The sequence below is a fragment of the Asterias amurensis genome, chromosome 8 (assembly GCF_032118995.1).
Source record: "Asterias amurensis chromosome 8, ASM3211899v1".
Classification (NCBI taxonomy): domain Eukaryota; kingdom Metazoa; phylum Echinodermata; class Asteroidea; order Forcipulatida; family Asteriidae; genus Asterias; species Asterias amurensis.
The window spans coordinates 15,630,130-15,646,589 of record NC_092655.1 but is presented as its reverse complement, the minus strand read 5'-3'; the positions used below and the strand labels follow the sequence as shown (position 1 = coordinate 15,646,589).

The 16,460-nt window shown below is 38.8% G+C and overlaps 1 protein-coding gene across 2 annotated transcripts in view; it reads left to right on the top strand.

Annotated features, from left to right (window-relative positions):
* The window catches only part of LOC139940460 (probable JmjC domain-containing histone demethylation protein 2C), a 176,616-nt gene that overhangs the window by 107,968 nt on the left and 52,188 nt on the right, over positions 1–16,460 (top strand). For both annotated transcript variants that reach the window (XM_071936722.1, XM_071936723.1), the window contains 3 exons: positions 1,493–1,574; positions 7,684–7,772; positions 10,885–11,041. In XM_071936722.1, the coding sequence (XP_071792823.1) occupies positions 1,493–1,574; positions 7,684–7,772; positions 10,885–11,041 (328 nt within the window). The remainder of the gene's footprint in view (positions 1–1,492; positions 1,575–7,683; positions 7,773–10,884; positions 11,042–16,460) is intronic.

The following is a 16,460-nucleotide window of genomic DNA, read 5'->3' as shown; positions in this document are numbered from 1 at the left end:
ACATATGTAGATTCTAAGGTATTCTAGAATTGTTTGTTGTGGTAAAAATTCATTATATTTTTACTGATATGGGGGGGGGGGGGCCTTGGTTTCTGTTACATGTACATGGAGTTACGTGCATAATCCACACATGATCTATTCAATAGAGTATTGCAAGCTCTATGACCTCCCCTCGACCATCCCATTCCTTACTAAAAATAATCTGCGATCATTCCCATGGCCTCTCCATGGTCCCGCTGAACGCATGCACAATCTCCAGATGGATTACCCACCAAGCAGAAAAGGACAGGCCGTGCCTTGTCACTCATCATGACACTTATTATTTGATATGAAGGCACTTTGTGGCCTCCAACTTGATCTGTTGTGGAGGAGGCTATTACACCACTCCACTGGCTAGAACGCTGGCTGGCAGGCAGGGAGGGTGGGTCTTAGGGGGCCGCAGGGATGGGTCTCTCTGAAGCTCTGTCCAGGTTGGTTCGGGCTGCGGGGCTCCTGCCTGGTCAAACCGCTCGCTCTCCTCCTCACACACCACACTCCACTGGCTAGGGAGAGCGCTGGCTGGCTGGGAGGGTCTTAAGGGGGCCGGAGGGATGGGTCTCTCTGAAGCTCTGTCCAGGGTGCACGGACTGCGGGGCTCCTGCCTGGTCAAACCGCTCGCTCTCCTCCTCCTTAAGAATTTGAAGTAGCGGGGACATCTTGCCGAGAGGAGAATCCCCGGAATGTCTCAGTCACTCTGTCCGCCTGCCTGTATTTGGTTTACGGAATGCCGACCCCATGTGCTATCGGGTACTGGGATCGGTTCACACGAACACACAAACTTAATTTTCTTTACGTGTACTAACTGAGGAAAGAACTAATGTGGGTTAAAATAACCATGCCATGGAATTTATCACCTGAAGCTGTTGGCAGGGTTTAAGTGTGGTAATGATATCCTGAGTTTTTAAAGGGTAATGAAAATAAATTTAAAGGCAGTGTACACTATTGGTAATTACTCAAAATAATTATTAGCGTAAAACCTTACTTGGTAATAAGTTATGGGGAGAGGTTGATAGTATAAAACATTGTGAGAAACGGCTCCCTCTGAAGTGACGTAGTTTTCGATTGAAACTGTAATTTTCCACGAATTTGATTTCAAGACCTCAGAATTAGATTTTGAGGTTTTGAAATCAAGCATCTGAAAGCACACAACTTTGTGTGACAATGTTGTTTTTTCTTTCATTATTATCTCGCAACTTCGACGACAAATTGAGTTCAAATTTTCACAGGTTTGTTTATTGTATGCATATGTTGAGATACACCAAGTGAGAAGACTGGTCTTCGATGATAACAAATAGTGTCGAGTGACTTTAAAGCAGAGACATTATTCATGCTGCCACTCTCATCAAGGTTGTAGTACATGTATGAAGTACGCAAAGCCAGCAGCAGTGTTATGGAATTGGGTTAATCACAGGTTAATCTATTAACTGTCTACCTTATTTCTTTCTCTATTCAGGAGTTGATTGTAATGGATGATACAGTGCTGGAGAGTCATACAGAGAATCCAGCTCTGGTACAGATGGTCTTTCTCGATGATGGTAAGTTCTTGTTTACATTTCTCTGTTTTTAATCGAAACCCGCTTTTTATTTTTTTATTACATTTTATAAATTAAATAATGAGTAGTGGCCTTAGCTTTCGATCCAAACCAGACCTTCTTCAGAGGCACAAACAAGAACAAACAAATACATATCCATTTATAGAAAAAAAGAGGGGAAAGGGATTAGGAAAGGGATTGGGAAAGGGATTGGGAAAGGGATTAAAAAAAGAAAAAAAAAAAAAAATCAAAGTTTCTATTTCAGAAACAGTTGGTGGCTATGGACCAATATAACTTGGATCATAAGAAAATGAAGATAAATCCATATGGAACACCTGAGATTGCAGAGTATTGCTTTCAAAACCAACAATAAATGTATGAAAACAGGTTTCGTACCTGCGAGCTTTCGATCTCACAAGCTTTCAGGCTTTGTGCGCGCAAAACTTAATCGCTTTGTGATCATAGTTCAGTTTTTTTCGTGCTGAACAGCCTATCACGTCCCTGATACAAAGGACTACCAAGATTTTCTTTACCAGGAAATTCGGGGTTCTTCCCGAGGAAAACAGCCAACCCAATTCTTTCTTCTTCAAATTTATCCATTAAAAAAAGTTATTGAGTAGGTCAAATAAAATAAAATATCAGTTGATCCTCCCTGATTTTTCAAAAAAGAGGGGGATGAGGGCCTTTTTATTTATTATTTTTTTTTTTCCTACCAAGATGGCCGCTTAGTATTTCAAATCAAATCAGGCCACCAATTCTTCAGTTCGAACCCACCGCAAACTTATTTTCTTTCTATTTGTCCCGTTACACGTAAAAAGATTTGCTGGTAGTAGTGGTAGGTTACAGACGGTGACACGTGTTCGAGAGCATCACGTTAGATTCGGGAAAAGCTCCTAGGCCAGTCCTTTTGAAAGAAAGAATCGGGGGAAAAAAGAAGAAGAAGAAAAGAAAAAAGAAAAAAAAAGGATGCGGGCGTGGACGATCAACTGGTATTTATTTTATTTTTTTTTGGGGGGGGGGGGGCCTAAGGGTTGACAAAAGAAAAAGGGTTGTTTTTGTTTTACTTGCCCCAACACCTAAGACAGATTGCTTTTGTTTTTAATACCCATTATTTGTTTTCCATCAAGACTTGCCCAACGCTAATAAACCTTAAAGCCATTGGACCCTTTCGGTACAGAAAAAAAAAAAAAAGTTCACAGATTTACAAATAATTTACAGGGTTTACAGAAGGTTATGGTGAAAGACTTCTCTTGAAATATTAGTCCATGAAATGCTTTACTTTTTGAGAAAACGGTAAAACAATATAAATTCTCGTTAACGAGAATTACGGATTTGTTATAAACACATGTCATGACACGGCGAAACGCGCGAAAACAGGAGTGGGTTTTCCCGTTATTTTCTCCCGACTCCGATGTCCGATTGAGCCTAAATTTCCACAGGATTGTTATTTTATATATAAGTTGTGATACACGAAGTGTGGGACTTGGACAATACTGTTTACCGAAAGTGTATAATGGCTTTAAACTATTTGGAGTTTTTTTACATAAAAAATTAAAAGAGAAACCCCCAATAATAATTTCACTTCAGCAGCAATATTGTAAAGCAAACGAAAAAGGAAGGTAAATGAAAGTCGCACCTTTAAACAGTAACCCAGTAGAAGCCGGATCCTGATTGAGTTTTATTTGGTTCCAGACTGATTTTACAAGAGGTCCCCTTGGTGGTGTGATTGTTTATCAGCAATTTTATAACATCTTTTAAAAAAGAAACAATAAACCTCCCAGTCAGGTCATATATATCACTGGCGGAGAACAAAGGAATCTGTCATTGTGTCATTGTAAAGCTACACCGTGGGGAGAATCTAAGGTTTCCTGCTGGACTGTGTGAGCTATGTAAATAGAGGGCGTGGTTTGGGTTTGACCCTAGGACCCCTGACCCTCACACACACTGGCACACACAGACACTGTGCATTGTAGATGTAGCAAGCCTGCAAACTTGTGACTTCATACTGGTGGCTGGCATAGAGTGCTCTTTCTGCTTTTTTCGCACAGAATGGGTATGGGTTAGAAGTATATAAATGGTTTATAAGAGAAGAACAAAAGACCAATGTAGACAAAGGCTGATTTGCAGTCAATCTACAATGAGTTAAAGATACGAGAAAACTATAATTTATAATAAAAAAAATATAAAAATACTGACATAAGTATATCCATTTATAGCCAAAAAAGAGCAAGGGCTAAGGGAAGATATGAATAAATGTATGGATATATTTTTTACCACCCACTCACAATTTAAAAACAAAAAAACACACACAATTAAACACTGACTATTCTGAATGGCCCTCTAAGTCTAAGATCAAACTGTGGTGTTAATGTTCGTGCAGTGGAAATAATCCACTGGCCCATGTTCTGTGTTTTAGAGAAAAAAAAAAAAACCCACTTAAAAACCAATTAATTTCTATTAGGTTTTCCAGCTTGAAAAAGAGCACAATGGGTTCATCCTGGCCTTGAAGTATTTATGGTTTTATTGTTTGCGATGTTAATCACTTATATTTATGTACGTGCATACCTACCATGTAAAGTAGAATGACATTGAATGATAAAGGTTAATATAAGAGAAATACTTGTAGATAACTGTAGAGAGCAAAAAAAGAGAGCAAACTTAATTGACTGAATTAATCGTAGACAAAGTGATTAGTTTGTTTTGCTACCAGCACAAATCTTGGTTTATATTGATGGTTCTACACACTTCTATTTTATATTTTCACTTTTGCAAATGATTATGATACAATCAGGTTTGAATGAGTCAATTTCTTTTTTTGAAATATCAGTATATGGAGAACTAGTCAAATTATGCAAACAGGGGTGATTTTATTTTAATTTTTATTATTTTTTTATTTTTTATTTATTTATTGACATCCAACAGCGGAAAGCCGCCACTTACAGGAATCGTTAAAAACTATGTAAAAATATAAATTTAAATATGAATATAAATATAACAATACATATAAATACATATAACAATACATATAACAATTTTAGTTTATATTATTGTATAAATTTGATTTAAAGCCATTATACACTTTCGGTACAGAAAAAAAAAAAGTTCACAGATTTACAAATAATTTACAGGGTTTACAGACGGTAATGGTGAAAGACTTCTCTTGAAATATTATTCCATGAAATGCTTTACTTTTTGAGAAAACATTAACACAATATAAATTCTCGTTAGCGAGACTTACGGATTTATTTTAAACACATGTCACGGCGAAATGCGCGGAAACAAGAGTGGGTTTTCCCGTTATTTTCTCCCGACTCCGATGACCGATTGAACCTAAATTTTCACAGGTTTGTTATTTTATATATAAGTTGTGGTACAACGAAGTGAGGGACTTGGACAATACTGTTTACCGAAAGTGTATAATGGCTTTAATTAAATAATACAAATTTAAATGCTGAGACATATCTTATTTTTATATCGGCAACCTCCTTCCTGATAAATAACATCAAAAAGGGGGTTCAAATTTGTATTTGAAAGAAAATACCTTATGTGGGAATACTGGTCTTTGACAATATTACCAAGCGTGTCCTGCAGGCGATTTCACAAAACGCTATGATTAATCCTATGTCGAGTTAGGACGAGTAACTCGTCTTAACTTATCATGGGTTCAATACTTCCTACATATTTGGATTTAGAATTTAACTAGTCTTCAGTCCTAAGATTAATCCTAAGTTAGGAAGAGTTTGGTGATATTGAGGTCGTTCACACGCCGTACTAAAGTTGGTCTAAGTCCACTTAGACCGGTTCGGGTTCAACTTTTGTGCGTGTGAACGCAAATAAAGTTAGACCGGATCGGGTTTAAACCCCAAAACTTAAACCGTCCAGCGAGGCGGTCTAAGTCTAAACCGGTTCGGGTTTATCTTTTAACACTGCGTGTGGACAGAATGACATCCGGTTTTAACTCACAACGGACGACCCATTGTGTGGTTCAATGCACACGCCCGGGACCCGGAATGCTTGTATACGGTTTCTGTTGCCTCTGATGCTGAAAAGCACCGAGTATTTATATTACTTTCTTGCCGCTTACCGAGTTGGCGAAACCCTCTTGATCGGTGTATGCAGTTTAACACAGGCCCACGCCCATGATTTATTAAATTCTGAAACAAAATGATATTTTTCAAGCTTTTTTTGTTGAGTGTCCTATAATAAATTTAACCTGTTTTTCATGCGTATACTACGAGCGCAGAGAAGAAGCATATTTTGTAATGCTTCTCACATGTACAGCGCTGCCATCCCATAGTGATCACTCTCTGATATCCCATAGTTATCCATCACCGATCCCGTGGATGTGCCTTTCTATTGCTGTCACCGTTACTAGCGTGCTGTACTTTCAATCTAGGAGAATGAACTGCAGTGGGCGCGAGGCTGTGTGTAGGGGAAATTCCCTACGCCAGCAATATCACCACGTTGTTGTTGGGAAGTTGGGAAAATACTGCAAAGTACATGTATTTACGTAACTTGCACGTGTGTAGTTGTGTTTATGAACGAATCGGAATAAAAATCGCGGCACCAGCTTTTGAGAGATCGCAACTTCCAATCGATTGAAGTACAAACTAAAAGTATTTAAATCGGAAACAGTGGTATAAAACAAAACACAAAAATGAAACGTGTTCTGTTTCATGGAATATGGACAATATTTTGGTGAGTTTTCTCGACGGTTTGTATCAATATTTTGTTTGTTTAAAAAAAAAAAAAATTGAGTCGTGTTCATGTTTGTTTTAAGTGCCCGTGTACTCCCAACCGTAAAACTGTTGCCGCGTTCGATTGAGCCATTTGTATCCAATAATTATGCCCTGATGATCATCCAGGGCATGGGGCACTCAGCATCTCGGCATACTCGGTGCGTGAATCTGATGAATAAAACCGGATGTTAGAGCAACGGGGTCGCGTCTACTTTGACCTCTTAAAACCGAAGATAAACCGGATCGGGTTTAACTCTGTGCTGTCTGAACGCAAGGGGGTTTTATTTTTACGACTACCCCCCGCTGCTCGTAAAAGTTAGACCGGTTCGGGTCTAAGTTAGTACGCTGTCTGAACATACCCATTGACGCCGATGCCTTTAGATTGGTTTACGCAGTGTGACTCAGGCATTAGTTTTGCTGGTAGTGGGGCGTTTGTTTTTAAGCTTGTGTTTGTTTATGAGCGTGGGTTTTGGGTGTAGGTCAATCAACACTTAAGATTTGCAACAGTTCATCATCTCATGGTATGTTGAGATGGTATGTAGCGAGGGGTCAAGAATCTTCTGAATGAACTCTGATTAAGATGTCAGTAGCAGCCGTGCAATTAAATGTTATTGACCCCTTGGAAACAGTTCCCCGTGTAATGGATGCTGTGTTTGCCTTAAAGGCACTGGACACTATTGGTAATTACTCAAAATAACTGCTAGCATAAAAACTTACCTGGTAACAATCAATGGAAAGATGTTGATTGTATAAAATATTGTTAGAAAATGGCTCCCTCTGAAGTAACATAATTTTTGAGAAAGAAGTAATTTCTCAGTTAAATTTTTAAACAAACATAGGCCTGAAGCCCTTTGTATGCATTCAATGAAAGCACACAAATTTGCTCAACAAGGGTGTTTTTATGCCCCAAAATTTAAAATCTGAGAAGCATTACTGCAATTAAAGCTTCTCAGATAGTGTATTCCTACTTCGGATCCTGCTTCAGATATTCTTCAACAATCACAAATACTAGACCAAGTTTGATCGTTGACATTTACATTTATATAGAATTAAAACAATCGAATGGTTCGAAAAAACCAATCACAAGAAACCCGTCTTAGTACCTGGGTACAAATGATATATATAAAGGGCAATGCACGTCATGGCACCAGACTATTTTTTCTCAGCTTGCAGGGGCTACCTTGCTTTCAAGGTACGGATCATTTGTGGGTAAATGAAATGAAAAAGTGGCTTATGTGTGCCTTATTCTCCTCTGTTGTGGATCCGTCTCTGTTTGATTTGCAAAGAGCTTAAAAGCAAGTGATTAATTAATGTGATGTTGATTTTTTTGTATTCAAGTTTCTAATATTTTTCTCTTTTTGTTTTTTGTGCAGTTGTGAGTTCGTTACTGAAGGGAGAGAATGTTGGCATTACCCCACGGCGCAGAGTCAATGCAGCAAATACAGCACAAACAGCTAACACGGTAAGCCATTCTCTATAATATCCATAAACATCTACTTAATTTCATCTGCTTAAAATATATTGTTTTTAAAATTTGTTTTACTGAAAATAAGGGGGGAAGAAAAAAAATAAACAAAAAAAATAAGTAAATAAATTGAATCACGCATGATGTTCTTCCTACTTCAGTCTGATTTTCGATGGTTTTATCTAGAATGAATTTTGTTTATTTATTAAATGCTCATAGCCTGAAGTGTCTACAAAAGCATAAGGGGGTACCATAAGGAGGTCAGCCCATGAACTAAATAAATTGCCCTACTTTTTTTCAAATGGCCTAATGTAGTGCCTGATCGTGATTTATTGGCGTATGTATGACAAGATGATGTTTTTTACACTGGAATGTTCATCTTGAAAACTCCCTGTCCTAAATGACTTGAAATATAGGGAGGCTGGAAGAATTATTACTTAAATAAAAAAGGAGCATTGCTAATCTTCAAGATGTATGGGGAAACCATTTGCAATACCTCACAAGAATCTGCACAATCTTAACAACTATTTTTCAGGTTAAATACCGATAACCCTTCTCAGGGGTTTCCATTTCTTGTAGTTGTACGCTGAAAGTCACTGACCCCTTGATGGAACTGTGCCACTCAAAAAGCATTAATGATGGGTTCAGGTTTTCTCTTTCCTTGGACACGGTGCCAAAATATGATCCACCCTTGATGGGAACAATTTTAATAGCATGTCCAGACGCATTTGATTCAGTCTGTTGTCTATCAGGGGTGTGTGGTTAAATAGGGCGCTGGTAGAATGCATGGTTTGGTTGGCTGAGCATGGAATGTAGCTAGTGAGGGTTAGTAACATCATGGAGGAAGGAATAGAAGGAGCTCGAACGATCCGCAAAACCGCAGAGTAACAAAAGAATACCCTGATAATGCCCCTGTCTGACCAGTGGAAAAAGATAGGACACCTCCAGCTGGACGGCCGATTAACGAGCAGGATTAGATCTCTTTGTACAGAACGTGCGGTACCGCCGCTCTGCACTGTTGCCTTCGTGTAAAGTTGAATCATTGGAGACCAGAATTGTGAATATACACGTTTTCATTTACCATTTGTGGTATTTCACTGAAACATCATGGCATATTTTTTAATTTTTTGTGACTTTCCGGTCACTAGCGGTGGTTCAAAATGTGGGTATTAGCACACGAGGGTGGTTGGTATTCAATTGTGTTTTTCGATTTGGTGAGCACAAGTGTACACAAATTTTATCAGGTCTCAAAAAAGTTGTTTTTCTGTATTATATCCATACGACATACGACACCATGGTTGAGTGAAAAACCAAGTGCGCACGCGCAAACTCACATACGCCAGGTCGCTCATTGTCTGTATAAGGTATGTCGGTGATTACGAGGTGTTGTTAAACGACTGCGGTACCGCAGGTTCGACTTTTGAAGTCTCTTCGTTTGAGCTCCTTCTATTCCTTCCTCCATGGTAACATTGAAGGGGGGATAGGCCAGAGATATTGGCTTGACTTGATTGTAATGCCTTTGCAATGTCTCTCTTGGCCATTAATGGGATTCCATCATGGCTCATCAGTTGCATGTGGGTAAATGCCAAGGTACTGTCCTTGGCTTACAAAGGCAGGGATGTGATAATCAAAGGAGGGATGGTCGGTAGCTTTTTTTAGTTGTCCTTGTGACATGATGAACAGCTTGAGGTGTGTGTGAGTTTTTGTATACATGGTCAAACCTGGGACTTATTACAGAAAAGGACAATGTGGTCCCCGGTTGGGTAAAGGTCCCCAGTTGGGTAAAGGTCCCCAGTTGGGTAAAGGTCCCCAGTTGGGTAAAGGTCCCCAGGTGGGTAAAGGTCCCCAATTGGGTAAAGGTCCCCAGGTGGTTAAAGGTCCCAGTTGGAGAGTGTATACAAAACCAATGGGACCTCTTGCCAAAAAGTACAAACAATAGGAGGTCCCTGATTACTGATGTTTACTTGTGTTTTAAGCTACATACGAAGTGTGGACCTGAGAACATAAATGTAGGGACTTGAAACACTATGTGGACTTACTCATGTCCATGCAGTGTTTTTACACTGAATTGGAACTCACTTAAAAATATGAATTTGATTTGAGACCTCAGTTTTAGAATTTGAGGTCTCGAAATCGAGCATCTGAAAGCACACAACTTTGTGTGACAAGGGTGTTTTTTCTTTCGTTTTTCTCGCAACTTCGACTACCAATTGAGCACAATATTTCTCAGGTTTGTTATTTTATGCATCTATCTATGTTGAGATACACCAAGTGAGATGACTGGTCTTTGACAATTACCAGTAGTGTCCAGAGAAGCCAGTATGTCTGTCTTGTTTTGAAAAGCGTATTCCCAGAAGTGGTTGTTGACCCAGTTAGTCTGTGAACATGTTTGTAGCTGGGGGATAATGTCAAAGGGTACTGCTGCTGTGACGTTGGTTCCATGTGTACTTTAAAGTGTACAAGTACTTGATATTTTTATATTTGGTTAAATTGTAATGGACAAATGACAGGATTGCTCATAATAAAATATAAAAATAAAAGGAATTATTAGTTAAAGGCAGTGGACACTATTGGGAATTACTCAAAATAATTTTTAGCATAAAACATTACTTGGTAACGAGTAATGGGGAGAGGTTGATAGTATAAAACATTGTGAGAAACGCCTCCCTCTGAAGTAATATAGTTTTTGAGAAAGAAGTAATTTTTCACGAATTTGATTTCGAGACCTCAGATTTAGAACTTGAGGTCTCCAAATCAAGCATCTGAAAGCACACAACTTCGTGTGACAAGGGTGTTGTGTTGAAAGAAATCATTAAACAATTAAAATGTTTGCATTTATTTTACTTTTTGAACAAAAAATGATGATGTTTTTGACCGAAAAGGTATTTATAAATGGGAACCAAAGTGTGTTGAATCGGTTTTCAACTAGTGGTTTAAACCCGCCATGGCCTGGTTCTTGATAATTTACCTGGACTTCGTCTTGGTAAAATTGTCAAGAACCAGGCCTCGTTGGGATTAAACCACTAGTTGAAAACCTCTTCACCACACATTGATTCCCTTATTAAAACAATGACTCAATTTTTGTTCTCTCATTTTGTCACTCTTCTAGGGTACCTTTTCCAGAACCACACCCCGGAGCCACAGCCCCAGTCAAGCTTCTAGTCAGCTACCCCTACCAAGCAAGAAGAAAACACCCCGTTCCAAACTGGCCGACGTCCCCGAAGTGAATAAAGACAAGGACAAGGAAGAGAAGGAGAAGGATAAAGGTAAGGCATTCTGGAATCATTTTATAAATTGACCTCTGACAGGCGGACACGTCACAGGCCTGACCTCAGCTTAGTCCACTGGCCAAATGCCAGTTGAAAGAGCTGAGGACCAGTCGAAACTCAGTGCCTACTGATTCGTACTAAAAACATAATAGCATGGTTTTAGCATGGTTGTAAAATGTAGCAATGTTTGACAAGATTTTGCAAGAGAACTTGGACAGTAAAAAAACAATTGTTGTCCTTCCACACGAGGTACATTTTATAGCACTTTCAACCATACTACAATTTAGCAATGGACCCTTGTTAAATTGCTCTCGTGTGAAAGGAGCTAAAGTCACCAACTTGGGAGTAAGTACCCTGGAGTGATGATGAGCAGAGGGAGGATGAATCAACTCATCATCAAGTCAAGGGGGTCATTTGAGTCATGAGAGCACCCTAGCGTGAACCAAAGAGGGGGGGCCCCCCTCAACGAGCTTATCATATGGAGTCAGCCATCAACGCACAATTAAGCCGTCCCACAAATGGCCAGATGATTATTTTTAACTCGGGAAGAGAGATAGACTGTCCAATTCAATCAGCAATTGATAGTCACCCCCCCTCCCTCCTCGCTTGTTAGAACATCAAGAAAGAATATAGGGGGGGGGGGAAGGTGGGAAATAAAAAAGAGAGAAGAAAAAAGAAAGAGACCCTGGCATGGTTTGATAGTCAACTGATTGCAATTGATAGTCACCCCCTCCTTTATTGTCAGAACATCAAGAAAGACAACAGGGGAAAAAAGGAAAGGAAAAAAAGAGAGACGCTGACATGGTTTGTCAGTTGGAAATCAAAGGTTTCCAATTGGTTGAGCAAGAGGTGACGGCCTTTTTGTAAACGGAGCGTGCCATCACCCACTAATTGTTTTCTCTCTCTCTTCTTGCCTGTTCCCGTTCCTTGCCCCGTCATCATGTCATCCATGCACCAGTGATAATCCGCCTCCAGCTTAAATCCCCCCCTGTAATTTATGTAATAACAGTGAGGTGATCTATTTCGGATGGAGTTGGTTATTGTGCCAGGTCGTTCTCCTTCAGAGAGGTCCCCCCCCCCCCCTCCCCTCCCCACTCTCTCCTCTCTTCAAATCAGACGTTGCTGCCCGTGTTGTTCTGTCATTGACCTATTTTCTAAACTCACTTGAGAGAGTTAAGTAGATTAGGCCGCCATTGAAGTTTTTATTTTGAGCTGAGTTTGCATTTTGTTGGGGCACCCGATCGGCAAGGACAGGCTTGTTACAAGCTTGCTAATTTTAAGAGAGAGCAAATTTTTGAATTTTTTATTTTCTCTAGAAATTGACGTGTCGTGTCGATTTGGTCACTTCAACTACTTTTCCCCCCGGAGTTTTGTGTTCAAGCTATGAAGGCTTGTTTGGGTTGATGTTTTTTTTTTTTTTTTTATTTTTTTTTTATTTCTATTTCTTATATATAAATATAATGTGTACCAATCAGTCTTGGCATATTTTTCATCTGATAAAAAAAGCATTGATTACATGTACACGTGGAAACGGATCTTTAACAGTAACATTTTCAGTGTTCAGTTTGATTATCTACTTTGATTAATCTTCCATTGATACATTTGTGAGATAATTTTTATTTATAAGGGTTTTAACTTGAAAGATGATGTTTCCACTGAATGCTGGTCTCCAGTTTCATGAGTAATATTTTCAGTGGGGGGGGGGGGGGGGGGCTGTGCATTTTGCAAGGAAATAGTTGCTGAGTTGCTGGAGAAATGTGCTATTGACCTGAGATCATAAACACCCATCTAAATAATTTACTCGGTGTAACATCCTTTCAAAATGAAAAAGTGGAATCCCAACATGTATATATTGCACTATCTCCGTAAATCCCGATAAGCCGTTGGTACACGCACACACACAAAGCACTTATCCCCGGCAGAATCCCTTCCCTGGTAACCATTTTTAATTTTTTTATTTTAATTTTATTTATTATTGTAAATATGATGGTAACCGGTGATAGCCCAGAGGTTACACGTAGCAGCTGCTTAAAGTCGCCTGCCCTCTCATAAGTGCACACACATGCGCTGAGCAAGGATACCGAAATCCAGGGCTGAATATGGATTCAGTTAGGCAGAAGGCATACCGCTAACTTGTTTGTGTCAGTACCTGCCCTTCTAAAGATTTTGCGATCAGGTGGCAATGAAGGTTTCTTAAAGCCTACACCTTAATTGACCTGCGCTCGTCATCCATCCTTCGTGTCCCCTCTGGTGAATAGTTCAGGTTTTGAGAGGAGAGAGAAAGGACTGTCGTGCAATGGAGTGAGTTCACTGGCCAAGGGAGCTTAGGGTCTGCTCTGGGCTACCCCTGGGCTGGTGGAGTGACCGAGTGACCCATGCCTGCCATGTGTTGTGGCTAGATCACAAACACACTTTTTACCAGGTTAAGGGCACAGACTGAGGGGCCCTACTACTACTACTTGAGAGCAAACAATCTCTGCAGTTGACCTGGACCCTATTAACAAATTTATCCGATGAGCAATATTTTACAGGGAACCCACATTGTACATGCACCATGAGAAATGTACATTTGATTGTATTTTTTTTTTTTTTAATGAAGCAGAAAATGTCGCTTAACAAATTTGTTTGATGATCAAAATTTTGCTAAAAAACCCATATCATATATGTATGCACCATGAGAAATGTACGTTTCATGGTATTTTTCAAGATTTTGTCTATATTGAGCAAATTTCTATGATAAAGAGTGCAGTAAAATTTGGCCTAAAGCACAGTTTCATGAAGCTGCTCATCAGAAAATGGTGCTTAGCAAATAATTCCGCTAAAAATATTTTGTGGGAACTAGTCTCAAACAGTGTTCATTACATTGTAGCTTGGCTGGTAACCTGCTTCACAGTTGTTATTACGTTGTAGCTTGGCTGGTAACCTGCTTCTGCCAATCATTTTTTGTTTTGTGCAACACAGTTTTATCTGCTGTAGCAGAAGCAATTGTTTCACAATTTTCTAATGAAAAACAAAACAAAAAACAAAACCAGTATACCAGTCATAGATGGTTACAGGTGACATGGCATTTTAGGTGGTAACCTTATTGTGGCAAACATAATGTTATTGTACTTCGCTACTTTTCTATGGAATTTGGCCCTGGTGCTGCAAGGAGTGAATTTTATTTAAATAAATTGGAAGTAATAAGTAACTACTTACACTTTTTTTTTTTTTTTTGACATGTTATATTTTTTTTTAGCTGTCTTATGAAATTTATGTGGTCACTTTTTGGTTCGTATTTTGTGGTCATTGGTCGACTTCAATTTCATCTCATAAGCCAGTTGTGTAAATCTTTACATTACTGGGCAACAAAACCGTACACAGGTTTAGCGATCCCATTACAAAATAGCCAGGTTGATTTAAAGATCCCCTACCCTGATTATGTTGTTTTTGCAACGAGTCCAGGCTGTTTCATAACAACGCTGATCCCGCCTGCGCTTTGATGCCCCGGCCCAGAGCCCCACAATGAGAGAGGGGATCGAGGCAGCCTTGTCGGATAACGTCCATGGCCGACGTTTGACGTTACTCCTACGTAAGCAGCGAAACGACTTATTATTGATCGGGAGAGAAAAACAGCATTGAAGAAGCACTTCAGTTGGCAAACTGTTGAAATGAATTATAACTCTGAATATTTAATCCGACATTGGTTGATTACATTTGTTTGTTTTTGGAGCTGTTTTTCTACTCGAGTAGGGGGCTGATATTAGAATTTATAACATTTGTTTATTTATTTATTTGTGTGGGCAAGATAAGTATTAAAGGGTTTTAGCCAGGATTGGTAAAGGGTGTCTAAATTTGTTGGAAATTAAAATATATATATTAATATTATTATTATTATTATTATTATTATTATTATTATTATTATTATTATTATTATTATTATTATTATTATTATTATTATTATTATTATTATTATTATTATTATTATTATTATTATTATTATTATTATTATTATTATTATTATTATTATTATTATTATTATTATTATTATTATTATTATTATTATTATTATTATTATTATTATTATTATTATTATTATTATTATTATTATTATTATTATTATTATTATTATTATTATTATTATTATTATTATTATTATTATTATTATTATATTATGTATACAAGGATTTGACACACATTCATGGTTTTTTTTCAGTTGTGGCAAACAAATTATGCAACAGTGATTTTTTTATAAAGCAGAACTAAGATTTGGGACTTGTGAATGGGTTTATAAGCAGAACCTCTTTTTAAATAACAGTGCTATTAATAACCAGAGCTAACTGTACTAATATGTCTCGGCTTCTCAGGTGTTTCGTACAGAAATAATTCTCTTTAGGATTAGATTGAGTTTTCTGATTGAAAATGGATGGTTCATTTCCCTTAGGTATAATTAACCGCCCGTTACTTTGTCTCTGAAGGGAGCATAATCTTGCTTGAACATGTGCTGCGGCCAATAGACGCATCCTGCTCTTCAGCAAGGGCATTGTTCACTAGCAAGAAATTGGTGACTTCCTTCAACATGGAGAGAACATTGTACCTGAAGGAAGTGGGTTCCATTGGCATGATGAATGCCATCAGTACAAGCAAGCCGGCTCAAGGCTTTATTGCACAAGCACAGCCCTGGAGTTTTTTTCATTCCAAAGGGCTGCGACATGGATAGTCTTGGTGCAAGACGTTGTTATTCACTATCACTCAACTATCGCGGTCCCCCGCTCCACTTCTCCTTGCCGCGCACATTACTTTCAAACGTAGCGGGCCCTGTTAGCAAACTTCCTGATCGCCCCACCACACCACACTCCAAATTCTTCCTGGCAGGATCGCTGCTTACAGAAACTCCCTCTATCAGTGGAATAGTCGTGATGTGTGTAGCGTTGAGTGTATGGGGCCTATGGTATTACCATAGAGGTTGACCAACTCAACAAGAACATTTTTCACCAAGACTACGTCATAGACCTTATCGCAAATACCAATGCGCAAGCGCAGACTGTTGAATGAGGTGCATTGTGGGATAGATATAAATCAAATTTTGCTACCAGCAAGACCACAATGCACCTAATTCCAAGCTTTACGCGCGCGCCCCAGTATTTGCGAAAGGTCTATGGGCCAAGGGTTAATTTTTCATTCCTTTACTAATTCTGGTTGTGAAGCCAAGGACTTCTAGATAAACTTTAATGACTGTAATAGCCAAGAACCCCCCATGGAGAGAAGACAAGGAAGGAAGTTTCAGTTTTAGATTTGAGAGGAAAACCCCAAGAAATGTAAACCTGGGAAAACCCATGCAATGAAGAAGGAGCCAAAAACCAAATCCGCATAGTTTGCACGCCTTGAACTTCGCTCTTGAAAGGGGCACATCGATCAATTTTCCTCAGGTAAGGGG